Source organism: Prunus mume, linkage group LG2, assembly GCF_029339155.1.
Source record: "Prunus mume cultivar Tortuosa linkage group LG2, ASM2933915v1, whole genome shotgun sequence".
Taxonomy (NCBI): Eukaryota; Viridiplantae; Streptophyta; class Magnoliopsida; order Rosales; family Rosaceae; genus Prunus; species Prunus mume.
This window is the reverse complement of record NC_142699.1, coordinates 25,946,931-25,972,849: the sequence shown is the minus strand read 5'-3', so window position 1 is coordinate 25,972,849 and position 25,919 is coordinate 25,946,931. Positions and strand designations below refer to the sequence as shown.

Sequence of the window (25,919 nt, the reverse complement as noted above, 5' to 3'; positions counted from 1 at the left end):
GAAGAGCATTCTGAAATTGTCACCACTCAAATAAAAGAAAATACCCAAAAAGAAAAAGAAAAAGAAGAGAAGAGTTTGAAAAAGAACAAAAATAATATCCTCCCTTTGGTTATAATACCCAAATAAGCTTTCTTCCTTAATGTCATTTCATTTTGCATGCTCAAATTCTCCCTCTCTCTCTCACACTGTTGGTAAGTTTTATTTATATATATATTTTTACTTATTTATGCGAATGACTGGTTTATGTCATGTCTGTCATTTCTTCATCTGGGTTTTATGCAATATGCATTGTATATTCCTCAAACATATATTATTCTATTCCTCATTAATCCAAAGGATTATAAAGCATAGAAACACATAGAATACAATAGACAAATAAAATAATGAATAGTTTCGTATTCTATTGAGGGTAATTCTTAGTTTTACAATATCTTACTTAGGCCTCCATGGAAGTGGAAGGACACAGCTCCTGATTTGAAATTTCAAAGGGTGGGGGGGGTGTTCATTGGCAAAGGTGGAGTTTTGGGTCCTTGTTTCAAAGGGGTGCTCATTTTGATTGATGGGCACACTGGGTACTCTCAGCCCCAAACCCAACATGGTATTGGTATTGGGTATCTTCTAAATCTTTCGTTTTTCTTGAGATGAGTGTCAGAAATTTGCAGAAAGGAGATGGAAAAAGCATTGGGCATTGTAAATGCAGATACCCATTTGATTTGCAATTTTGTACTACTTATTAGATATGTGATATCTTTGGAATGTCAGGCAAGGCAATATAGGCTTGTCAGTCTGGTTTCACAGAGAGAGACAGAGAGACAGAGACAGAGACTTTAGTATCATCTGAGTCTTTATTGACATAGCCTAAAAGGTTTTCTGCTTTTAGCCTCTGTGTGCTTCAAAGGCGTGAGCTTTTATTCTAGAGATTTTAATGGGTTCTTGCTGTTACATCCTCGGTACTCTGATGGAATTTATGGCTGTGACAGCTATGCTCTACCTTTTGCTTAATTTGGGCTTTGAATCTCTCCCTTGTTACTGGGAGTCATTTCATCGGCTCAGAGTTATCGTCAAGGCGGTCTTCATTGTTATTTCAGTTTCGCTCTGCTGCAATCTGCATGGTGGGATTTTTAAAACTTTTTGGGTCTCTTTTTGTTCTTTCTTTTCAACAAATATTTATGTTTCACTTATCCTTTAAGTTTTGTCTTCTTCCTCTCCACTTTTTTGGCTTTTTTCTCATCTGTTCGGATTGTGTCTTTGGCAATATTCTTGATGTGTTTCATGAGTTCCTGCCTGCATTTTGCATGCAGTTAGTTTCACCTACTACTGTTGCTCATTGGTTGATTTTCAACTCTTGTTCTCATTTCATTTTTTTAAAGTAAAACCTTTTGTTTTATTCACTTGTATTTATGATTTTATGCAGTGAAGAACAAGTAGGGAGTGGTCTGGTTAATGTTTGAACAGGAAAGGGCAGGGGAGACTTGGATGAGGTGTGACGGTTTTGGCAATGGCATCCACATCTTGTGCCAGCAAGAGCCCACTGCTCATGAAAGACACATCCTCTCTCTATCTTCCATACCCAGCACCTCTTGCTAAACACGAGGAAGTTGTAGCCAATCCTAAGCTGTTCATGGCTACTTTGGAAAAGCTCCATGCTTCAATGGGAACCAAGTTCATGTAAGCTTTATCTTTTCATCCTCTACCTTCGACTTCTCAGCTATTTGCTAGTACCAATTAACCTGTAACGTTAAAAAAATTTGCTATTGAAGGCAAGAATCATGAACTAAGGATTTTGCTTCCATTGTTTTGGGTCTGCATGTTTGATTTATGGTGTGTTACTCGTGCGTAGTCATCGTTTCCAGTTCCATGATATGCCGATCAAGTTCTCACCTTTTCCCAAAATCTCTTTTAAGTAATTGGATTTTTCTGACATATCTAGTTTTGGTGGGTTTTTACATATTTTTCTTTTCTGTCGAACAAAATTTTCTGTTAAATTGTGCTGAACAGAGCACAAAGACCGCACTTTTACTTAATTGGTATATGGCCCTTTTTCGGTCAGGTGATCATGCTTCCATCTTGCAAACTTGAAAAGTTAAAGAAAAGTTTTCCTAACTGCTCACTGAAAGGAACTTTATCCAACTCCTAGATCTGGTACTTTTGTTTTGAGGATTTTTCTTTATGTATATTTCTGTGACAATTATTTAAGTCAGTATTTTCCTTTTCATGATTCCTTGAAATAACTCAGCCTTGATGTTATTTGCCAATTTGATGCCTACTCATGTTGTATAGGAATGCCGATGTGGCACACAACTACTCCAATTTTGTTTTTCGTTGGGGGTTGGTTATGTAGGATTTGTTTAAATTCTAGGAAAGTGAACTTTACATAGCAGGTGTACAGATCATCAAGAACTTTATAAAGGTAGATTATCAAGAGTTTTACTTGAATATCCAAATCTTCATATGAAATTCTTGAAGAGCTTGTCTCAACGATGTTTTATGCTCCCGCTACATATCTTATAAACCATTGGGTTAGTTGGGGGTTGATGGGGATCGTGTGCATGAGCACAATGTTAGGATGACTGTATGAATATGGTCCAGAATACATTTCCATCCCACTAGACACTTCCAAGCTCTTTGGCAAGTTTATGATATTATGGTTAAAAAGTCATTTGCTTGTTTATTGTTGGCAACCATCATATCAGTTTCAGCATTGAAAAGCATTGGCTGCCTTTTTAGCATCTTTAACTTCCGGAGTCTACTCACTGCTCTTTCATGAAATTGACAATTTCAGACGGAATGCTTTGATGTGGTGTTATGGAGGAGTAGATGTAGATCAGTAGTGTCCAATAGCATATCACCCCAATATAGTTGACGACCTCCAAATTTAATTTATAATTTTAAGGCAAGGCTGACTTGCATTGGACTGAGGAGGTGTTGTTTGAATGACAAATATTAGAGCTATGTCTTTGTCATGTAGATTTATAGGTACCGTCTCAATAAACTTTTTGACTAAAACCACTCTTTTGTGTGTTATAATATTGCTAGGCAGGGTAGCATGCCTGCAACGTAGAAGTAGCTTGTGCTTTTGTCGCACATTGTGGAGTACCTATTATGGGCATGTGTTTTCTCTTTTGTCCTCTATCTGTTTATAATTCTGGAGTTTCTGCCTGCTGTTGACGTTGTCTCTGTTGTAATTGTAGGATCCCTATTATAGGAGGAAAAGAGCTAGATTTGCATCGACTCTTTGTGGAGGTAACTTCCCGTGGGGGTATTGAGAAGGTAAGAAATTCTAAGAAATTCTATATTTAAATAGTCTCATCAAACCTTCTTACATACATTACATTGAAAGTTAAAGGTTATGTGCTTACTCGAATTTGCGCGCTTTCCTTTTAAATTAGTTTGCTTATAAATTAATCTTATAACTTTTGACCAAAAAAATAAATTAATCTTATAACGGTCAAATGGTGTGCAAAATATTCATGCTGGATTTAAGAGTTGTGTAATAATTGCTTTTATTATATGTTTATCTGCATACATGTGTGTGTGTGTGTGTGTGTTGTCCTCTGTTTGTATGTATAAAGTTTCATGTTAGTCTGTGTTTCTCATAATTACCTACTTTTCTGATACCTGGTGGCTGCATGTGACAGTTTGAGGCTGTATATGGAAGTTAGAACTGTAAACTTTTACATTTATGACAAGTCTTTTCTTAAAAGTTGGATAGGGGTGCCTAATTACATATAACAATTGTTTCTCTTGTTCTCCAAAGAGGAGTACTACATAGTTCACTGATGTTCTACTCCATTGGAGTTTGCAGATTATTAGAGATAGAAGATGGAAGGAAGTTACTGCTGTTTTCAACTTTCCATCCACAGCTACAAATGCTTCTTTTGTGTTGCGGAAATATTATAATTCCTTGCTTCTCCACTATGAACAAATTTACTATTTTAAAGCTCAAGCATGGAATCCTCTCTCTTCTGGTGTGCCCATTGAACATGTAGCTTTCATTGAATAAGTTCTTTGGAGCAGTGCATTTTCATAACGCAACAATTTTTTTGGCAGATAATTCTCACAGCCCTTCAATGACAGCCGTTCCAGCTGCAAGGGGAGGAACTAAACGAAAAGCAGCTGAAGCTCATGCTACTATGCATCAGCCAACACAGATAAACTCAGAATTACCTGGAGGTTCCTTCATTTCCTTATTTCGAGCTTAGTTTCTCTTTTCTTTTCTTTTTTGTGGAAAAAAATTGGGGTGGGGGGTTGTAGAGGCTTGTTTAGTACTACCTTTGAAAGTCTTGCTGATTTGGTGCTTCTCCTTATTATTTTCCCTCCCCCTCTTATTTTTTTTGAAGAAACCTTTATTTGGAGCAATTTTTGGTTTGGAGGATTGTTTTTTCTATTTTCCATTTCACATTTTGTTCTTGCAGTTGTTAAACCGTTATGCATAAATTCAGTATGAACAAAGTCTTCAATCTACCCAGACTTATTTGGAATTGAAATAAATGATTTTGTTGCATATTCCTCTTTCTAATTTACTTAGTAGAGAATGAACTTTGGATACTTTAAACCAGAAATCACTTCAGTTATGTGGACTCTGTAGGAGAATGCTTTTGACTTACTTCAGAACTGGTAGGAAACTGGATGTCTTATGATTTTGTTTCATTTCAGTACTGCATGGAACTTTCTTCCCAAGGGAACTGTTTCTGAAATTTCTGTTGAGTTCATTATATCCATTAGTTCTTTTTGCTTGTTGAGATGTTCTGAGAATGAAAACAGAACTATAATTCTTGTGGCACTTCAACTGTAATAAGACTGATTTTTGGTTGATTCACATATTTTCTTTGGGTAAATGCTAACGATGTATAACTTATAGTTCTCCTGTAACATTTCCTGTTGCAGCCAGGACAACAGCATCATCAGAAGATACTGTGACAGGGGTTATTGATGGGAAATTTGAAAATGGATATCTTGTTACCGTCATCAAAGGCTCAATGAAGCTAAGAGGTGTACTTTATCAGGCTCCAATGAATCCAGTACGTGGAGTTCCACAAGTCTTACAAAATTATAGCATGTTGGTTAACAGAAATGAGAGTGCCTCAGCTATTATTCCTGGTGTACACCGTCGTCGCCGAAGGAAGAAATCTGAGATTAAAAGGAGGGATCCTGCTCATCCAAAACCCAACAGAAGCGGATATAACTTTTTCTTTGCCGAACAGCATGCAAGGCTGAAGCCACTTCATCCTGGGAAGGATAGAGAAATAAGTAGAATGATTGGTGAACTCTGGAATAAATTGAAGGAGTCTGAAAAATCAGTAAGGGCCAATAATTTTATTATAAGAGCTCAACTCATACAATATCATGTCCGAATAGTTTCAACAGGCACTGACACTTTTGCAATCTATAGGTGTATCAGGAGAAAGCCGCGAAAGATAAGGAGCGATATCGAATAGAAATGGAGGATTACCGGGAGAGGTTGAAAGCTGGTCAAGTCATTAGTGATGCAGTGCCACTACAACAGCGGTTTCCTGAAGCCAATACAAGCATGGTTGAATCAGATGCAAAGATCGAAGAAACCGAGCCGAGAGACTCTCCACAAACACCAGATGAGAGCAATGAGAGTAATTCTAGCAAAACAGATAAGTGATTCTGATGATGATATAGCTGCAAAAAGAAGGATCTGGATGTAGAGGCATCTGCAGGAGCTGGAGCTGGAGTCGGTGCCTAGCATTGTGGACATGATGTTTTCTGATGAGAGTATGCATCTGAGGAAGCATGAGAATGAGGTGGTTAAAAAGAAGAAAGCTTAGGTAGTAATCTAACCTAGACAGAAAGAATCGATAGCTAATGAAGACAGCTTAAATTCTCTTTGACCAAGTAGGACTGACTGTTTATTTCTATCAAAGCAAAGCTTTTGCTTCGAGTATAGTTTTCTATATTTAACTTATAAATTTGCCTTGTATTAGCTTAAGTTAGTATGCTTTCCAAATTTCGTTACTTGTTTCATGGTAAGTGGTGCAGAAATTTGTATTTACTTTGTTCAACGGTTCAGTTATATGTTCCCATGAGTTGCCAAAGATGGTCGATTTTCATTCGAGGTGTTTTTTTTTCTTTAAGGAAGATGCTACACTTACGACCTTCACAAATCAAGATTTATTTATTCTGTGGATTTGTCGGAAATATTGTCGACCGAAATGTCGGGCTATCGGTGGACATTGGCATCCTTGCTCTCATTGAGTTCTACGGTTCTACACCACCCCCATGTTTTTTCAATGCAATGAGATAATATTTTTTTGGTCAAAGCAATGAGATAATATATGCTTAACAAATGCCAAATAGGCTGGGATATAAAAGTAGGGAGAAAAAGCAAGGATATGTAGCATTTTCCTTTTTTTATAATGAAATGCTTGTTGGACGAAATTTGCACTCCTCTGGTAATTGGAGCCCTGTTCTTCTATTCCTATTAAATGCAATTTCTAAGATCGTCGCTAGGCTCATCAAATTAACTTTATCAAATAATGTTTACCAAATATAATGCCACAGTTTCATTTTTATTAGAACTCAGTATACTTCAAAGTTTATATTGCTTCATCCGATATCTTGCTTGCAACTCAAGTGATTAAAACGATATATTGTTTCATCTGATAGTTAAGATGGTATTTCATCCGATAATTAAGACAGTATTCTTCTCCATCAAGGTTATGTGTTCGATTCTTCCTCCTCAATTATCATTAAAAAAAATCATGATATGTCTATATCAATTCATCACTTGCCCAAGTTAGTTTCCTAAGAAAACCTTTTGCTGAACGAAGTTCGTGATGTCAACAGATCAGATATTTTAAAGTTTTGTTTGTCGTGTGGTGTGGGGACTGGGCCGGGTAGGCTTCCAACAGTACACATAGCAGCAAAAGCCGTTAAACAATCTGTAACACAGTAATTAAATGAAAAGCAGAAGGCAAATAAATAAATAGTATCTATCTGAAAAACGAAAAATAAAAAAAGTCGAACAGGTTCCTTGTTTCTCGTCTCCTGAAAAAAACGAAAAGCAGGGTTTTCTGCATCAAATTATAAATCCCAACACAAACCAAAACTGATGCTTCGACACTTGGGGCAGCCTTTGCCTTGTTTTGGAGGAGAGAAAAAAACTAGTCATGGGACACTTCCATTTATAAAAAAAGCTATCACCCACCCAGCTGACCCAAAATAAAGGGAACTATTATGATGGAATATTACTTTTCATATGGAAGCTTTAACATGGCCAAAATCATAATCTTATACCATCAAGAAGAAACTAATGTATTCTTTAATCACCATTATCCAGCCACCTCCTGTTTGTTACAGACTCCCATGAAAAAGGATCCTGCATTACTTATTGGATGTTCTCTATTTATGCGTCAAGTGAAAACTAGGTAACCAGACAGAAGAAACATTTAGGTAGGAGTGTTGCTAAGCTGAAAGCGCTTCCCTGCATTGTCTGAAAATCAACATAACCAGCTTCCCATCAAAATTACCAGCTTCCCAGCTCTGTTACTTGTATGAGAGCTTCCGCCCTTTTAAGTGCTTCTATGCACTTGTAGAGGTAAAGTTCGCCATCGTCTTTTCTTGGACATAACCTGAAAATTTAGTTTTCAGCAGTCAGCAACAGCCATTCATGGGAAAGAGACGGTAAAATGGCGATCACTAAAATCTATGTAATCTGATAATATGATAAGGATTAACTTTTCACATATGGGCACAAACACATGCAAAAAGAAGAAAAAATTATGACATGAAGGTCCACAAAAACTCCTCAATGACCCATTCTTTTTCCAGCCTCTCATTATTTATCCATGCTACCATCAAATGATACCCTTGCCTCAATTCTAATTTTCAGCACAAATCAATATTAAGCAACATCTATGCAGCTACACTTCTTTCTCCAGCCTCTCATCATCTATCATCAAACCACTCCCTTGTAATATTTTAATTTGCAACAGAGCACTTACAAGCAAGACCTACAATGCTACACCAGAAGAGCTAATTACAATTTACAATCCCTAGCAACTGGACAAAAGCCAGCAACATAAATGCAGCCAGCTGGCTAAGTATGCCACAGACGAATATCATTTAAGATATTACTAGATAATAGTTAACAGAAGAAACAAGGGTAAACAAAATAAAACAGTAAATAATAATGTACATCACATATTTATTGGGAACAACATAGTCAATGCAGAGAGAAAAGAATGCAAATTCTGACAATTCACCTTAGATAGTGGAGGCAGCATTCCAGCCTGGGACTCGGCCTTTCCAGGCTCAGTTAACTGCCGAATCTCTCGAAGCTGGCTTGCTATATCTTCCAAAAGTTGCAGCTGAATTCTATCCCTTTCTCTGTGCCCCACTGAGAAGTTGAGCTTCTCTCTTCCCTCTTGCACAATCCTTAACCTTTCCCTAAGCTGCTCAACTTCATTATCAATTTTAAATCTTTCATAATCAATTGCAGACATGGAATTTCTCCGCATATCAGAAGGTAAAGATCTGCCTCGAAGGCAACTCATTGTTAGCAATACACTAGCCGTGTCTGAACTACCTCTCTGGATTTTACGCTGAGTTTTCAACCCAGTTGTAGTTGGAATATTGCGTTTTCCAGAAATGTCTAAGGTAGCATTCGCTGGTAGCTGTTCACTTTTCTCAGCACTCATTTCATTACACAGATGAGACTTGTCATCAATAACATGAACATCGAGAACACCAGCCTGTGTATTAAACACTGTGCTACGTGGATCTTTGCTTCCCTCATCCTGGTTGTTCCCATGCTTGTCTATCTTATCATTATTGTACGGAATAGAAGTCCTATTTTCAGTACCAATCCCAGATGTCTTTGAAGCCAACCCTTCACATATGTTAGTGCTACCAGCTAAATTGAGTTCCTGCTCAATGGGAGGTACAATATTTTTATGCAAACCCAGTCCCTGGGGATTAGGTGACTGGCTGTGTTGTCGATATACCTCTAGCCTCTGGACATATTTTCCTTGAGAAACTGGTTTCTCATCCATAGACACCACTCCTTTTTCTTGAAACTCATGACTGATATCATCAGTACTATCTAAGACACGTGGATGGCTGTCAATGCTTGGATGCAAATGCATGTCAACCTGCTTCAAAGAGTCAACATCTCCCTCCAAGTCCGGAATTGGTAGTTTGTTTCCAAAAGTAAGAGTAAGATTTTTTATCTCAGTTGATGGGACCTCATAATCAGGAGAACTATGTTTCATTTCCAGCTTTGGCTCCTCAGCAATGGATTCACTCGTCCACTGCAGCATGGGTACCTGATCCTCACTTGAACGCAGTGCAGGCTTTTGTGCTTGTGTAGTAGCCACATCATGCATGTCAAAATCCACTTGATCTTCTCCAAAAAATATTTGCCTGAATTCTTCAACTTCCTTCGCCAAGAAATGTTTTTCCCTCTCCCTCCTAACTAAGATCTCTTTGAGAATGTTCATTTCCTCAGCATCGTAAGCAGATTTTTCCTCTATCATCCTTTGATATTGCCTTGCCTCCATTTCTATTGATGCCTTCTCCTCTTGCAGTCGAAATATCATGGCCATGGCCTCATCTGCAGCAGTAGCCGCAGCACTTCTCTCCTTCTCCAGTTCAAGATAGAGAGCAGCACGAGCAGCATGCTCTTCTTCAAGAGCCTGTTCCAGTACTCTAACAGTAGTTGTCTCATTACTGTCAAAACCTAGCTTCTCTCCTGCATTGCACCCAGAATCTTCAACAACTGATCCATCCTTCCCCGTCGGTTTAGTTTCATCAATAAATTCTTTAAACTCAGGACGTGAAACGCTATCCGGTGAACTAATATATGTAGGAGCTTCAGTGCAATCTAAAAGTACACAAGCATCCACATAACAAAAAGAAAGCAATATTAGCATAATATGTCCAGAAATAAAGCAATGATATGAGTCGGCAAGATCTTACATATCATTTCCAAATAGTTTCCACAAATATGTGTGAAATTTGGCTGAAGGAAAACACCTCAAAACTCAAACTCGAAAGGTAATATCTCAGAGTAAATCTATAGTTTAGAACTAAGATCCAATTCAATATTTATGAATTTCCTACTACGAAGCAAATGTCTCATACTGTTTCTTTTTGGAAAAAAAAAATGTAAGAGATGTTAGTTTCTAAAAAAGAAATGTAACAAATATCTCTTCAAATGTTTGAAAACATAACAAAAATGGTATAAGGTTCAATTCTACCACATTATTCCTGCCATGGGCATCAAGAAAAGCATGGAACCATAAATGTCCATTTCGTTCACATGCTATACGAGGTAACCACCTTGTTATAAACAATATTGTTTTAGTAATAAAATAAAAGTACTAACTGTTTTCCCCCTTTGTCATCTCTCTAAAAGGTACTACTTATGAAGTCTACGCAGGCAATTCAGCATTAATTTACTGGCTCTAAACAATGCCTTAGAAGTACATTATGAGAAAGAAATTGGCACCAGAAAACCTAAAACAGCATTACAAAGACTCAATAGTTAGCTTTAGATTAAATGACTATCACCTCCTGAATTGACAAGAACTTCAGTAACCTCATTCCCCATTTTACTAATGCTGGAAGGAGATGTAGAAATGTCCCCTGCATCTGAGTAGAACACGTCATATGATGAAACTGATACTGGATTTCCATAATCAACAGAGCCCCCTCTGCGGCGGCGGCGGCGAAGTCTCGGCCTTCGACCTGAAACCTTCTTTGGCTTAAGTTCAAAATGTTGTTCCTTCCCAGCTTCCAAGTTTGCTACACCAAACTCAACACTCTGGTCATTCTCGGCAACTGAATCACTCTCAACCATATCTAGCAACCTCCTTTCTGACAATGAGCTACATGACGCTTCACCTTCAAACTCAAAATGCCCATTCTCATAATATGTCTCATTTACGAACTTGGACTTAGAATCGATATTTGAGTCTTCAGACCATAGTACATCAAAAGGGAACTTGCTCTTCACTGCCCATTGAACTGCAGAGATTTTCTCACATGGGGCATCCGCGAATTGCCTTTGAAAGCAGTGACTTTTCCTGGGAGTCCCAAAAAACCCATCACAAGGGCATGGCAGACACAATCCAAACAAACTCACAAATTTGGAGGTAAAAAAGGCAACAGCTGCGGCACAAAGTAAAAGATAGGCTATTGCAAGATCAAGAAATGCACCCACTAGCTCGTTAAACCTCCACGAATGTATCATTTGGCATGTCATTTTCCTGAAAAATTATTTATCACTGATGCAGCTAACCAAACCAAACAATTGAACCTCTGCTCGAACACCGAAACACTAATTCAATAGAAAATCAAAATAAAAATTTCCATTTTGGTATGTTTCCGATATCATTTAGCACACAATGAACAATAATGAACCAAAGAAATTAAAATATATCAGAAGTTTGGATCTTGAATCCACCACCATTCAAATGACCTAATCAAACTCCAAATTTCAGTGCTTTCCATTGTTATATGAAACCCAACACAGTCCATTGTTATATCAAACAATTCTTAATACCATAAAAAAAAAAAAGGAAAAAATCAAACAAACAACAGACAATATAATTTAATATTGACTACAGAGAGGTGAGATACAAACAATAATATCAATCAAACATGAACACAATTGGAGTAACAAGCAACAGAAAGCCATGGAGAGTTATTTTGACTCACCGAATTTGACAATACCGAGTTGAGTGAACGATTTTTGCTCTCTGAAATTTTCTTTTTCTTCCTTATTGTGGGGAATGAGAGAGAACGGTTTTATCTTTAATGATTCTGTGTGCCGTTAAGGGATGAACGTGAAGGCGTTGAGGAAATGGACAGGCTTGGCCACTTCGGGCAGTTCCCGAGGGCGATACGGCGCCGTCTTCTGCCACCGACTTCTCTCATCTTAATCCGGTCGAATCACACGTTATGATTTTGTCACTACTGTATACGTTGGAGCTTCGGATTTACTCTGATGAACTGATTTCAAGCACGTTATGATTTTGTCATGATCTCCTCCTGTAACAGTAAATTTCCTATAATGGTGCGCTTTTATTTTCCACCAAAAGAAAAATGATGGTATCAGTTTATTAAAAAAAATGGGGAAATGAGGAAAAATCCCAAAATACACCACCACCCAAAAACAACCCAGTGTATATTTTAAAGGCTTATTTTTTGATATACCCCATGAAAGTGTATTTGAGTCTCACTTTGCCCCCTGAAACTCATTTTGTCTTACTTTACCCATTTTCAGCTAGTGTGCACCTTGGGGTCACACACTAGCAAGGCTTGGGGTTGCTTGAGACCTCCACGGTTGATTTGCTGGCTGCCATGGGGTCACTTGGGGAGGGGTGGGTGGTGGCTTTGGCTAAGGTGATGGTTAGGTGAGGGAGGTGGTGGTTGGATGTCGAAGTTGAGGTTGTGGCGGCGAGAATGGGGAATATCTTTTTTTGTAATGGTTATAATAGTGTTTTGTGTTTTGCTATCTCAATGATACGTGAAAAAGTTATCTCATGTCATTGTTTTATTGGTCGGGATAACAAAAAGTGGTATCCCCGTTGCATGAGAGTATCTCTCGGATGGGTGGGGTGGGTCAGAGAAGGAGACATTTTGTTTTTTGTTATCTTTAACCCATGTATACAAAAGGACTAAAATACCCCCACCACGTTATCAATTTTAACAGAATTTTGAATAGAGTTAACTGTAAAGGGTAAAATGGAACAACAAACTTGGATCAAAGGGATAAAGTGAGTCATTTGAACTTTCAAGGGAAAAGTGAAATATATCCTTCAAATAAGCTTATTTAGAATGAATAGGTTTTACATTATATGACTTGCTTTTTAATTAGGAAACACTTCTTACGCATAAACCTCACCCCAGTCTGGAAGCAAATTTCAAACAACACACTAAAACCAATACTTGTTTCAACAAAAAAACATACACACACACACAACACAAACACTATTTGTAGCGCCAATAAGCCAATACATGATCGAGTCCTCGTTACTCCATGTATGTCTGTTGTGGAACCTTTGTGAAGATTCCCTTTATGAGATCATAGTAGAGGGGCAGTTGGGCAAGAGCGAATATTGTGATCGGAATGCAAGTTGTTGCATATAATGGATATGCCACGTGTCTCAGTTGTTGATTAAGGAGAAACGTATGCCCTGTGCAGAATGAGACTAATACGGAAGCTATAGATGCGAAGAGTGATGTTAAACCCAGCAAAAGTTTCCGAGGCAAGCTGATGGAAAAATCATCTACTTCGTATCGAGACGTAATAATGGAAAGAAAGAAGACCAGGGCAGTTACTGACAAGCAAAGAGAAAGCAGCGATGAGATGGTGAAGGCATTGAATGCTGGCTTGTCTTCTAAAACCGGTTCACCGTATTTATCGAGTCCGCCCGGTACAGATGCTATTGTTGCGAAGGCAACTGTTGCAATGAGCGCAGCAACCACAGAGCATGATTCGGAGGTTTTGACGAGCCAATCACTGCCTTCTTTTCGAAGATCTTTGTGTGAAGTTGTGAAGATCTGCTGTGGTATCTCCTCTTTTTCGTTGCAGAGAACAGATGAACGAGGTGGCATGGAGTTTTTGACAACCTGCATGCATGCATCATAGAGAGATTTAACTCTAGAAAGTTTAATACTCATGAGATTGTATGTGCCAAACATTTTGAAATTTAAACAATTAATGTGAAAGTAGTCAACAAATCAAATTTTAATGGGTACTTTTGGAATATGAAAAGTACAAGAAATCAAATTTTAAGTTTAATTAGGTAACTTGGTGAGTTGGATCTTAGTCACCAGGTTTTACTTATAATAAATTAGGTTTTCTCATAAAAAATATAAGAGGATGGGTTGTAGTTAAGAAAACATTAGTTTGAAGGGGAAAAGCGACATTTACTATTAACTTTTTACTATGTACAGTACGCTTAAAAGATCGATCAAGTTCAGTGACCTTAGTTGTTTGAGCCGAGTTTGACAAGATATTAATTAAAGATTCAGTATCAAAGCCTAGGTTACCTAGTGATGATAGATCGATGAATATCAATAACAGTGTACATACCATATACCACTTGAGTTCCCACTGCATTTGCAGTGCCGCACCTGGAGTATGCCATGGCCGATAACTTCCATATTTAGCAGCAAGATGCAATGCATTGTTGCCTTTGATGTCCACCTGACGTAACAAGTTTGCGATTGATTTCTTTTTCTCCATCAGCAGTAACTTGAGAACATGGGATTGCCTGTTCTCAATTGCCAGGAGCGCAACATTCTTGTTTTCTGAGTCCACATCGTGAATAGCCACTGGAAATTTTTTTAGGATTTTCTCCACCATTTCGCTCACTCCCATCTTTGCTGCAATTAATATTGGTGTCATCAGCTGCCTTTTCATTTTCTTATCTAATTCGGGCTTCTCTAATTCGGGAGGTTCAGGAACTTGTGTAATTTTTGATTCATCTGTTGGTCGAGTTTCTTTGGGATTTTGTGCATACATGTATGAAGAAGTATGGTCAAGCAATTGATTCCTGACCTGAGTGGCCCATTTATGTTTCCTTTTGCCTTGGTGGATTTTCTGTATGCTCGAAATTCCTAGAAACACAAATGACATTTGTCAATTAAAAGCACTCTATAGATATGTCCAATTGATTTTTCTCTATTACATTAATTTTATTTCAATTAGAACGATGCTTTTTATTTTATATATGGCCAAGGTTATTGGCGTAAATAGATATATATATATATATACAGAGAGCTTCAGTTGAGGGATCCCTCAAATAAGCTTATTTGAGGGACACCCCTTATAGGGCCCACTCCGGATTGTATTTCACTAATCCAAACCGTCTATTTTGTAGATACACATTCAAAGATCATCTCTACAAAAAATCACTTGAATCCGATATCATTTGACCATTCAATTGAGTTATTGAAATTTTAGTACTTTCTTGAAGTACCGTGTTCATTGATTTTGTATGACACAATTGGATGTCGAAACGGTTTCCGATTTGTCTAATTTTTTGTAAGGATAATCTATGAATGAAGACCTAAAAGATAGATGGTTTGGATCATTGGAAAAAAAATTATAGGGTACCCTAAAGAGTGTCCCTCAAATAAAATTATTTGAGGGATCCCTCAATAGAAGGGGACTGTATGTATATATATATATATATATATATATATATATGTATAAACGAAAGTGTAAATGTATTCACCCAAAAGTCCTCGCAGAAAACGATACATCTCTACCAAAGCCTCCGTGATTAAGTAGCAAATTGTAACAAATGATGCATAAATATAATTGGGATGCCTTTGTCTACCCTGTTCCTCTCGTTGGTTTGTACCTGCAGTTGGAAAAACACCATTCATGTTTAGGTTTATTTTCTCTATTTAAGAGATGTATTTTACAGTTTAAGGGTTGTTTTCCATAGAAAACATCATGGAGACACCATTCATGAGAAGTGATAGGGTTCACTACAAGTTCAAAGGACATTATGGTTACCCAACTTACCTTGCATTGAGCTGCTCTTTTGTTGGGGATTCTCTGCATCTTCCTTTTTATTTCCTCTCTTAGCTAGACTTAGAGAAGAACATATCCTATTTCCCCATGATTTAGCTGGAAATGGAGAAACTATATTATATTAGACTTGTGTTTTCTACTTTGTCCCTCCTAACTTTACAATTTTAGCTCTGTCCCTAAATTTACTGATTGTATGCGAAACTTTTATTAGAGACTGTGTTTTTCTTCTGGAAACATTAATATAACACCCTATAATGATCAAACAACTATATATATTTTTATTTTCTCTTCAAAAAATAAGTACATGCATGATGTATACATACTTAAAAAGGTCATATCATCATAGTTCTCTTTTTTAATAATTTTGTCCCCTGAAAGCCTAGTAATTACCAAGTGAGACATGAAACTGCCAAGTGCAAATGCATTAGCATTGGATTACATGAATTAAACATCCAAAAGCTTGATCATACACCAAAAATAAAAAATAAAATCGATAGAGATATTCTTACATTGGTATATGAGACGATCCAACAGTGTAAGGCGGCTACTGCTTTTGAATGCTGATGGAGTATTGGCGAGAATATGCAGGGGAGATAAGCCATGTTGAAGAATACACGAGTCCCACATCGGAAACTTAACAAAATAGAAAGTCCCATATAATAAATGGTTCCACTCCTAATAACATCGAGGCCTTTTGTATAAAACCCCACACCTGCTAAACATGTGATTAAGTTGGGGACAATATCGATATTGCTAGTGGTGGGCCAAGGGTCCGTCCCTCTGAAATCTTAGCGTGGTATCAGAGCCTGGTTTCTTGTGATATGTGCTTGCGTTCTTCTTGAAATTTAAGTGCTCTCCTCCCCTCCTTCAAGGGGGGGAGGGGGAGTGAAAATGATATGTTTATTGACGTATCCTCATTACCTTGACGTATTCCCATGAAGATACTGCATATCTCTTTACTTTGACGACCCCTTCTCTTCTGGGGAGAAGGGGAGTGAAGAGAAGTTGTTTTGTCTCTAAACCCTTATCTCAAATTTCTCATATTCAAATCCAAACCCTTATATCAAATTTCTTCAGATTTCTCATAGTCAAATCCAAAACCCTAAATCAAATTCCTCATTTTTTCCCCAAATCCAAATCCCTCAAATCTAAAGTCCTCAAATCCTCTTATCCAAATCCCTAAACACATACCATCAAATCTTATACACATACCTCTTAAATCCAATTCCTACATCAAATTTCTCACATCACCTTCCTCACCTTCTCATATCACATCTTACTTCCGCATCGGAAACTTAACAAAATAGAAAGTCTCACATCGGAAACTTAACAAAATAGAAAGTCCCATATAATAAATGGTTTCACTCCTAATAACATTGAAGCCTTTTGTGTAAAACCCCACACATGCTAAACAGATGATTAAGTTGGGGACAATATCGATGTTATTAGTGGTGGGCCAAGGGTCCGTCCCTTTGAAATCTTAACAAGCCACTCTGATTAATATTATTAACATTCAGTTAATATATATATATATATATATATATATATATATACAGTCCCCTTCTATTGAAGGATCCCTCAAATAATTTTATTTGAAGGACGCCCTTTAGGGTATCCTATAATTTTTTTTCCAATGATCCAAACCATCTATTTTTTAGGTCTTCATTCATAGATCATCCTTACAAAAAATTAGACAAATTGGAAACCGTTTCGACATCCAATTGTATCCTACAAAATCAATGAACAATGTGCTTTAAGAAAGTACTAAAACTTCAATAACTCAATTGAATGGTCAAATGATATCGGATTCAAGTGATTTTAATATATATATATATATATATAAGAAGTAATAATAATCTATTTGTACCACTCCGGAAACAATAATAATCTATTGGTTTTACATCATATGACTTGGTTTTAATTGGGGCACACTTCTTACAAAAGCCTCACCTCACTCCGGAAACAAATTTCAAACCACACACTCAAACCAATTAATACTTGTTTCCTCAGAACAAAAAAAAAAACACACACACACACACTTAGAAAAACACAATTTATTTATAGCGCCAAATAGATGATCGAGTCCCACTTAATTAGTGTCTGTATTCCTTGTAGCTGCGCTGTGGAACCTTGCTGAAGATGACCCTTATGAGATCATAGTAGAGGGACAACTGGGCAAGAGCGAAAATGGTAACCGGCAAGCAAGTCGCTACATATAATGGATATGCCACATGTCTGAGGTGTCGATCAAGGAGAAAAATATGGCCACTACAGAATGAGACTAACACGGCAGCTATGGATGCGAAGAGTGATGTTAAACCCAGCAAAAGTTTCCGGGGCAAGCTGATGGAAAAATCACGCGCTTCGTATCGAGACGTAATAATGGTTAGAAAGAAGACCAGGGCAGTTACTGACAAGCAGAGAGCAAGCAGTGATGAGATGGTGAAGGCATTGAATGCCGGCTTGTCTTTGAAAACCGGTGAACCAGTTTTATCATCGAGTCCGCCCGGTACAGATGCTGATGTTGCGAAGGCAACTGTTGCAATGAGCGCAGCAACCAGAGAGCATGATTCGGAGGTTTTGACGAGCCATTCACTGCCTTCTTTTCGAAGATCTTTGTGTGAAGTTGTGAAGACCTCCTCTGGCATCTGAACATCTTTGTTGTAGCGAACAGATGAACGAGGTGGCATGGAATTTTTGACAAACTGCATCCATGCACAATAAAATTTAGAGCATTTAAAACTTTATTCAAAGATTGATATCTGTTCAATTAATGCCTTATTATTAGTTTGAGTTAAGTCTCAATTGAAAAAGAAACCATTTAACTATTTGTTATTATCATTATAAAATTTAAATGTTTAGTTGTATTATTCTTGATTTGTCTGAGTTAGCTCTCTGTATATCAGTCCCCTTCTATTGAGGGATCCCTCAAATAATTTTATTTGAGGGACGCCTTTTAGGGTACCCTACAATTTTTTTTCCAATGATCCAAACCATTGATTTTTTAGGTCTTCATTCATAGATCATCCTTACAAAAAATTAGACAAATCGGAAACCGTTTCGACATTCAATTGTGTTCTACAAAATCAATGAACACGGTGCTTCAAGAAAGTACTAAAATTTCAATAACTCAATTGAATGGTCAAATGATATCAGATTCAAGTGATTTTTTGTAGAGATGATCTTTGAATGTGTCTCTACAAAATAGACGGTTTGGATTAGTGAAATACAATCTGGAGTGGTCATACAAGGGGTGTCCCTCAAATAAGCTTATTTGAGGATCCTCAATAAAGCTCTCTGTATATATATATTCCATTTTAATGAGGGATTCCTCAAATAATTTTATTCGAGGGACACCCATTAGGGTCTCTTAGAGTATCTACAAGCATGATCCTTATTTTTTAGTTAAAATTTAGGTAAAAACACACAAAAGCTGTTTTATGAGCTCTCTATAAAATTTGAACTCCAACCATACTCCCTAATTTAGAGAGTCATCAATACTATAATTATTTTTTAATTCAATATAATTGGTTCATCTCTATACAAAATAATATATTTTTTTAAAATTGCATTAATTAAAAGTTTAAAATATGCATAAAACAAAGCAACATTAAATTATGGGGAGCTATTAGGAGTCATTTCTCTCTCCTCAGATTTAGGAGCTCCAAGAGGTCTACCTATTTTAGGAGGTGGATATGGAGCATGGTTGAAGTTGTATTTTTCCAATTCGTCCCTAAAATTTGTTTAAGGAGGTGTTTTTAGGGAGCCCATTGTGGATACTCTTAAGAATTTTTTTTCAACAATCAAAACCGTCTATTTTCCAAATCTTCATTCATAGATCAAATCATGCAAATTGAAAATCATTAAGGCATATAATTGGGACCAATAAAATAGACAAACACGGTGCTTCATTAAAACAAATAAGATTATTGTTAGATATATACGTACCGTGTACCACTTGAGTTCCCACTGCATTTGTAGTGCGGCACCAGGAGTAAGCCATGGCCGATGACTTCCACATTTAGCAGCAAGATGCAATGCATTGTTACCCTCGTTGTCCACCCGACGTAACAATCTTGTGATTTGTTTCTTCCTGTCCACTAGTAAACTGTAAACATGGGGTTGCCTGTTCTCGACTGCCAACAGTGCAACATTCTTGTTTTCTGAGTCCACATCGTAAATAGCCATTGGAAATTTTTCTAGGATTGTTTTCACCATTTCACTCACTCCCATCTTTGCTGCAATTAATATTGGTGTCTTCTTATCTTCCAATTTATTATCTTTGTCCTTCTTCTTATCTTCCAATTTGTCATTCTTCTTATCTTCCGTACTGTCTTTCTTCTCTGTATCCAATTCGGTACGATCAGGAAAATCTCCAAATTTATCTTTATCGTCTGGAGCTTCTCCAGAATTTTGTACGACATTCTTGTATAAAGTACTATGCTCAACCAATTGATTCATGACCTGAGTAGCCCATATATGTCGCCTTTTGTCGTCGAGGATTTTATCTATGCTCCAAACTGCTAGAAATACAAATGATGACATTCTAATTAAAAACAACTTTAGCATGCTTGAGGGGGTTTCAAAGAAATATGTGCAATTAATTTTCTTTCATTTGGCTCCTTCAAATTGAGGAAGAGCTCATTCTCAGAGCAAATGGGATTTTGACTTTTTTTTTTTCTTTCTTCAAATTCTTTTAATTTTCTTTGTTTTGGAATATGCCAAGTGTCACAATTCCATTTTCTTTGAGGATAAGCTCCTCCTTAGTTTTAAGAAGCCAAACGTTGCTCATAAATGAAAATGTAAATTAACGAATTCACCACAAAGTTTGATAGTACTGACTGCTTCGCGGAGAACCATTGATCACGTCCAAGACAGCTGTGATTAAGTTGAAAAACTTAACACATGAGGAGTAAATATAATTGGGATGACCTTCTTCTCGTTGGTTCATACCTACAATTTGAAAAACAAGAAGGAAAACAATGCTAAAAAAGTTGCACATATTGAAATTAACGGGCATCCAAAAACATTTTATCAATGTATTCGTAATGTCTTAAATTGAATTATTGACCTTGACAAGATGGACTTTGTGCAGTTGTGATCACATAAAATTTTAAGGCATAAATATTCAGAGTTTTTATATTAAATTTCAATTTCAAGATTATCATGGAGTCAACGAAAATTCATATTCGAGGATGAGTTTTTTTCTGACTAGGGGAGTTTGATATAGGGAAAATCAAGGGATTCTCATCATTACTGCTAAAATTTAAAGTTACTTATTTATTTTCCATGTTTACTTATTAGACGAAGAAATTATAACCACTTGAAATTGAGAGAGATGATGAAAGGGATGAGTAATAAAAGTGAAAACAAAAAGTTGAAAGTGAAAACAATTTCCAATATATTTCAATTTTTAGTTTTCGTTTTCACTTTTATTACTCCTCCTTCCCATCCTCTTCTCATGTTTTCTCTCAATCCCATCTCCACTCTCATTCTCACTTCCATTCTCCCTCTTTTACTTCTATACTCCAGCACAAAAAATGAAAACTTAAAATTACAATTGAAATGGTTATCAAACGGGCCCTTAATTATTAGTTTTCAATTTTTTTTTAATAAAAAAAATGGAAAATGAGAACATATTTGGTAATAGATTTTGTTCTTTGTTTTCAAAATAGTGAAAATGAATTTTTTTTTGCTTGTGTGCTTCTGTTTAGGTTTATTTTCTCTGTTTAAGAGATGTATTTTACAGTTTAAGGGTGGAGACACCATTCATGAGAAGTGATAAGGTTCACTACAAGTTCAAAGGACATTATAGTTACCCAACTTTACCTGACATTGAGCTGCTCTCTTGTTGGGGGTTCTCTGCATCTTCCTTTTTATTTCCTCTCTTAGCTAGACATAGAGAAGAGCACACCCTATTTCCCCATGATTTAGCTGGAAATGGAGAAACCATGTCATATTAGACTTGTGGTGGCGAAAAAGCAACAACGTATAAATTGGATAAGTGACGAGCACTCACTTAATGCTTGATGAGATTCAAAACCCGTATTGATGGTATTTCTTCCTCTTTTCTCGAGGGGACAAAAGTGTTTGTCCCCCTTTTCCCCCTTTAGCTCCTCAACAATCAAACCTGATAAGTGAAATGTAAAAACTTATTTGGACAGAAGTACAGTTGGAAGATAGATATAGAATATGTTTGTATTTTCTATTTTGGCCCCCTCAATTTTACAATTCTAACTCTGCTATTGGATTTACTGATTGTATGATCAAACAACTATATATATTTTTATTTTCTCTTCAAAAAAACAGGTAAATGTATGATGTATACATACTTCAAAAGGTCATATCACCATAGTTCTCTTTTTTAATAGTTTTGTCCCATGAAAACCTAGTAATTACCAAGTGAGACATGAAAATAGTTCACTTAGTGCAAATGCATTAGCATCATAGACCACAAAATAAAAAATAAAATCGATAGAGATATTCTTACAATGGTATATGAGACGATCCAACGGTCTAAGGCGGCTACTGCTTTTGAATGCTGATGGAGTATTGGCTAGAATATGCAGGGGAGAGAAGCCACTCTGATTAATATAATTGACAAGTTCTGGGTACCACAGAATGATCTGGAATGCCAAACCTACATATTTAAAAAGGATATTAATAATAAAAAATGATATTAAGTTAAAATATATATATATATATATATATATATATAAGAAGTAATAATAATGCTATTTGTGCCATACTTATTGATCATTTTGTCGAAGTGAACCCCACTAATGTATATGAGACCCATTTATATTAAAGATGTAATCAACAATATAATGGTACAAATTCGTCCCAAAAAAAATATGATGGTACAAATAGCAACACTCTTTAAGAAGTGGGTAGGCCACACACTTACTGAAGTATTCACCGGACATAGCTGCATGGAGAATGGTATCACCATTCCTTGCTCTAAATGAATAGCATCCTTCTACACAGTGACTATGAAGGCAAAGAAAAACCTTCTCATGCCCATTAAGAGCTGCCAAGAAGAGAGGGGTCTCATTCTCATTGTTGAGAGATGACACGAGTTTGCGGTCTTTGGTGGCCATTGCATGACACATTTCCACATCCCCCACTTTAGCAGCTAAATGGAGAGGTGTGTTGCCTTTCTTGTTTTTTATTTGCAATATCTTGGATGCATTTTCTTTAATGATCTCCAGCAAATCCAGCACAATTTTTGTTTCGCCATCGAAAGCAGCGATATGTAGAGCAGTGTCCCCCATTTTGGTGATACGCAAATCATGAACATTCTCTGATGATCTATAGAGCCCCACAACTTTTTCCCAGTCGCCGGTCATGGCATTATCGAACAGATCCTCCTCCACTTCCCTCCCTCTATCCACCACTTCCTCCACTCTCTCCATGTCTGGCCTCTTGCACTAGCTAGTCTAATGATTACGTGATATATATAGCAAAGAAAGCGTTTGTGACGCCACTGTAGAGAATTGTTATATATACACATATACATTCATTAATAGTGTTTTTTTTATAATAAAGTTTTCTTTTAAAGATAAAAAATTGATTAACCATTTAATCATCATACCGTACGTATATATGATTATTTTAGTGTTTTTATTCAAATCTCAGTGTTCATCCATTTATCCTTCATTAGAGTTAAGTGACTAGTAAGATATTTACAATTTTACTTTTTGTTGTTGTTGTTGTTGTTGCAAGAATGATGTTTGAAGGGAGGCTCTAAAAAATAGATATATAGTTTGGATCATAAAATCACATTGCGGGTATATATATTAAGTTATAGTGGTGCATGAATTTGAAATTTGTTTGATACAATATTGTTCGCTATTACTTATGTTATGCTGATGGACTAGAGGTTAATTATGTCCAATTAACTAACTTTGATTAATAACTAATTTCTATTTTTTTTTCTAGAAGCATCTGCTCAGAAAAAAAAAAGAAAAAAAAAGGCAGAGAACTCAGGACAAAAGATATCTTGGATTGTGCTCATTCTTTATCCTAGTTTTTTTTTTTTCCGAAAGCGCTTACTTCATCGTGGCGGAACCGAGATTCAAAAGTCAGCTAAGCGAAGCTTACCTTAAAAATTCGACGGTACGAGTGAATTTCATTCATAAAAATAAAAAGATACACCTAGTCGGGAAGAGCGTAATGAGATTTACCCTCAGATGTAAAAACTTGACAAAAAAAAAATTTAATACAATGCAACAAAAAACTAAACTACTTAAATCTAAAACTAAATTAAACTATTAAAAAACTTAAGATGCATACATTTATTTTAGGAAAAAGCCAATAGAAGAATACTTATTGGCCTTAGATATGAGAAAATGCTACCAAGAGAGAATGTCCAGACTCAAGAAGAAGTTGCACGAAAGAAAGATGGAACCAGATGCATTTTTAAAAGAAAGCGCTTTAATATGAAAAAACAGATCTTGCCTGTCTGACTATTGCACAGCCGAAAGGGAATTGGTTGCTTACTTATATTGCTTCCTCCCCTTTTCTTTTTTTAAGTTTGACTGGGCCATATAACACGTGGGTTGCTTTTAAGTTTGGGTAGACATGGGCTCACACCATTACATGGGATGGGTAGGATTAGCTTTGCTTACATATAGGTTTTTTTTTTGTGAAAAAATTTGGGTAGGCAGCTGCCTACCCTGCCCTTGCTGAAGAACCGCCACTGCTTACTGTCATATATTTTCTGAGAAGGAAGGCATTAATTAATTGCTCTTTGTTTGTTCCATCCAACTCCAAGCGCGATAAAAACCTTGTATACCATAAAACAAAAAGAGATGGAAATAAAAGCAATCAAAAGCGAAATCGTAAAGCGCATGCTTGTGCTGGACGTCAGTTTCTCCACATACAAGTAGAACTCATGAAATGTGACCACGAACAGACCCAGGATCTCAAATTAGGATATGCTAAATTTACCTTACGCACATAATTATTAAACTTGACAGTACATAGTGAAATTCATTAATAACAAAAGGCAACACCTAATCATGATGACATAATGAGTTTTACCTTTCGAAGCGCATCTAGTACATAATTCTTTTCTATTTTCTATAGTATGTGTGGAGTGAAGGGGGGTTATTTTCTACCAAAAAAAAAAGAAAATAAGAGGGATTGTTTTCTAACAAAAAATAAAAGAAGCATGAGTTGTTTGTGTTTGGCCTTTGGCCCCTTTTGTACCAAAAAGAAAAAGAGAGAGAAAAAAAAGGTGAAGGGGGATTATGAGAGTGCATGGCTATTCATTGGGTGGGATGGGTATGTTAGTTTAGGCTAAAAAAGACAAAGTCACTGGTGAAAGAGTAGGTCCGTCTCTGAATGTGACTCATGAAATATGCTGGAATAACAAGTTATCATTGTGTTCTCCTGTCAAATCAAGTTGATCGTACTTGGTTGTCTAAAGTAACAGGAAACTTCAAAATGACTGACGTTTAAAGTCCTAAGCTCGCTAGCCCACTTGTACCCAAAAAGCAATCAAAAGCTAAATTGTGCAAGGCATGCTTATGCTTGTGCTCTGCTCTGCTCATGAAATATATGCTTACATATCAAAGTTATCACTTTGTTAATCTCCTGTCACATTCATCCTCCTACTTGTTGTCCAACAGAGGAATACAAAGCTGGCACGTACTTTTTTTTCATTCCTCCTCGTCATCACTTGTGGGCATTCTCCTACACTAGAGACCTTCTAATTGGGGCTGGGCCTGGTCTGGTTTGATCCAGTTTTGAATTTAAATTATGGAGATAACCGAACCAATCTGGACCTGTCCACTTCTTGCAGTTTTTCAGTTTGGGCCTGAGCCCATTTCATTACACTTTCTTCTGTTCCATTAAAATTAATTTTCCCTAACATAAATTTTCAGCATTCATTTTCTAATAGGCCCAAGCCCAAATTCATCCTCCAACAAGCATTTAACACTTGGACCAGAAAGGGCAAAAAAAAGAGAGGAAAGAGATTAAAATAATATATCAAAAGTTTGGATCTTGAAGTGAACCAATTAAAATAAGGGAGTTTCACTAAAACACCCAAAATGGGAGTTGAAATTATAAAAAAAACCCAAGCACTATTTAAACATATAAACACACTCAAAACCCATCATTACACACACTCAAAACCTATTTATAAACACACCCAAAAAGTTGACTTTGGGGTTGATTTTGGGTGTGTTTCTATATTTAAATAGTGCTTGAGTTTTTTTATAAATACATGTCTAGAATTGAGTTTATTTATAAATTTGTATTAAAACAAAGCAAAGTCAATCGCTAATGTCTTTTATTTTCTCCGTTAGGGTGTTTCCTTGCAGATGCCCCAGGTAAGTGCTTCAGAATTCGGTTTTTGTCTTTCGTGGCCCTTTTTTTAGTTTGTTTT

At 36.5% G+C, this 25,919-nt stretch overlaps 4 protein-coding genes across 7 annotated transcripts; 1 reads left to right on the top strand and 3 right to left on the bottom strand.

The window, feature by feature from the left end:
- LOC103324243 (HMG (high mobility group) box protein with ARID/BRIGHT DNA-binding domain-containing protein) lies at nucleotides 1–6,023 on the top strand. 2 transcript variants are annotated; one of them, XM_016791888.2, is made up of 7 exons: nucleotides 1–191; nucleotides 1,415–1,668; nucleotides 3,192–3,270; nucleotides 3,806–3,968; nucleotides 4,051–4,173; nucleotides 4,888–5,300; nucleotides 5,393–6,023. In XM_016791888.2, the coding sequence occupies exons 2-7, from the start codon at nucleotides 1,499–1,501 to the stop codon at nucleotides 5,630–5,632; spliced, it is 1,188 nt and encodes a 395-aa protein (XP_016647374.1). In that variant the 5' UTR covers nucleotides 1–191; nucleotides 1,415–1,498; the 3' UTR covers nucleotides 5,633–6,023. The 2 variants fall into 2 exon arrangements, with proteins under 2 accessions (XP_016647374.1, XP_016647375.1); XM_016791889.2 differs by lacking the exon at nucleotides 1–191 and adding an exon at nucleotides 256–1,112.
- A 1,217-nt stretch (nucleotides 6,024–7,240) lies between these two features.
- LOC103324242 (zein-binding protein (Protein of unknown function, DUF593)) lies at nucleotides 7,241–11,948 on the bottom strand. Of its 2 annotated transcripts, none has more exons than XM_008226280.2 (4): nucleotides 11,689–11,948; nucleotides 10,540–11,237; nucleotides 8,232–9,850; nucleotides 7,241–7,598 (listed from the first exon to the last, which is right to left on the bottom strand). In XM_008226280.2, the coding sequence occupies exons 2-4, from the start codon at nucleotides 11,231–11,233 to the stop codon at nucleotides 7,539–7,541; spliced, it is 2,373 nt and encodes a 790-aa protein (XP_008224502.2). In that variant the 5' UTR covers nucleotides 11,234–11,237; nucleotides 11,689–11,948; the 3' UTR covers nucleotides 7,241–7,538. The 2 variants fall into 2 exon arrangements, with proteins under 2 accessions (XP_008224502.2, XP_088902704.1); XM_089046578.1 differs by having other exon boundaries at nucleotides 10,540–11,054; nucleotides 11,689–11,942.
- An 843-nt stretch (nucleotides 11,949–12,791) lies between these two features.
- On the bottom strand, nucleotides 12,792–15,614 carry LOC148919916 (uncharacterized). Its single transcript, XM_089046048.1, has 4 exons — nucleotides 15,515–15,614; nucleotides 15,219–15,347; nucleotides 14,072–14,598; nucleotides 12,792–13,605 (listed from the first exon to the last, which is right to left on the bottom strand). The coding sequence occupies exons 1-4, from the start codon at nucleotides 15,519–15,521 to the stop codon at nucleotides 13,006–13,008; spliced, it is 1,263 nt and encodes a 420-aa protein (XP_088902174.1). The 5' UTR covers nucleotides 15,522–15,614; the 3' UTR covers nucleotides 12,792–13,005.
- Nucleotides 15,615–17,402: 1,788 nt separating this feature from the next.
- LOC103324283 (uncharacterized) lies at nucleotides 17,403–23,009 on the bottom strand. 2 transcript variants are annotated; one of them, XM_089046046.1, is made up of 7 exons: nucleotides 22,431–23,009; nucleotides 22,014–22,163; nucleotides 21,543–21,653; nucleotides 21,353–21,457; nucleotides 20,366–20,476; nucleotides 19,472–20,046; nucleotides 17,403–18,228 (listed from the first exon to the last, which is right to left on the bottom strand). In XM_089046046.1, exons 1-7 carry the CDS (start codon nucleotides 22,936–22,938, stop codon nucleotides 17,617–17,619), a joined length of 2,172 nt encoding a protein of 723 aa, XP_088902172.1. In that variant the 5' UTR covers nucleotides 22,939–23,009; the 3' UTR covers nucleotides 17,403–17,616. The 2 variants fall into 2 exon arrangements, with proteins under 2 accessions (XP_088902172.1, XP_088902173.1); XM_089046047.1 differs by having other exon boundaries at nucleotides 19,472–20,043.
- Between the last annotated feature and the right edge of the window lie 2,910 nt (nucleotides 23,010–25,919).

Excerpts from the sequence above, each read along its gene's own strand:
- LOC103324242 (XM_008226280.2), bottom strand. The coding sequence starts at position 11,233 with ATGACATGCCAAATGATACATTCGTGGAGGTTTAACGAGCTAGTGGGT. Across the intron at positions 9,851-10,539 it reads AGTTCTTGTCAATTCAGGAG|ATTGCACTGAAGCTCCTACA; the intron begins GTGATAGTCATT and ends GTGTACTTTTAG. Across the intron at positions 7,599-8,231 it reads TGCTGCCTCCACTATCTAAG|GTTATGTCCAAGAAAAGACG; the intron begins GTGAATTGTCAG and ends CTAAATTTTCAG.
- LOC103324243 (XM_016791888.2), top strand. The coding sequence starts at position 1,499 with ATGGCATCCACATCTTGTGCCAGCAAGAGCCCACTGCTCATGAAAGAC. Across the intron at positions 1,669-3,191 it reads TCAATGGGAACCAAGTTCAT|GATCCCTATTATAGGAGGAA; the intron begins GTAAGCTTTATC and ends TTGTAATTGTAG. Across the intron at positions 3,969-4,050 it reads ATGGAATCCTCTCTCTTCTG|ATAATTCTCACAGCCCTTCA; the intron begins GTGTGCCCATTG and ends TTTTTTTGGCAG.
- LOC148919916 (XM_089046048.1), bottom strand. Across the intron at positions 14,599-15,218 it reads TTTTCTGCGAGGACTTTTGG|GAATTTCGAGCATACAGAAA; the intron begins GTGAATACATTT and ends TTGTGTTTCTAG. Across the intron at positions 13,606-14,071 it reads GGGAACTCAAGTGGTATATG|GTTGTCAAAAACTCCATGCC; the intron begins GTATGTACACTG and ends GCATGCATGCAG.
- LOC103324283 (XM_089046046.1), bottom strand. The coding sequence starts at position 22,938 with ATGGAGAGAGTGGAGGAAGTGGTGGATAGAGGGAGGGAAGTGGAGGAG. Across the intron at positions 21,654-22,013 it reads GGATCGTCTCATATACCATT|GTTTGATTGTTGAGGAGCTA; the intron begins GTAAGAATATCT and ends TTCACTTATCAG. Across the intron at positions 18,229-19,471 it reads GGGAACTCAAGTGGTACACG|TTTGTCAAAAATTCCATGCC; the intron begins GTACGTATATAT and ends GCATGGATGCAG.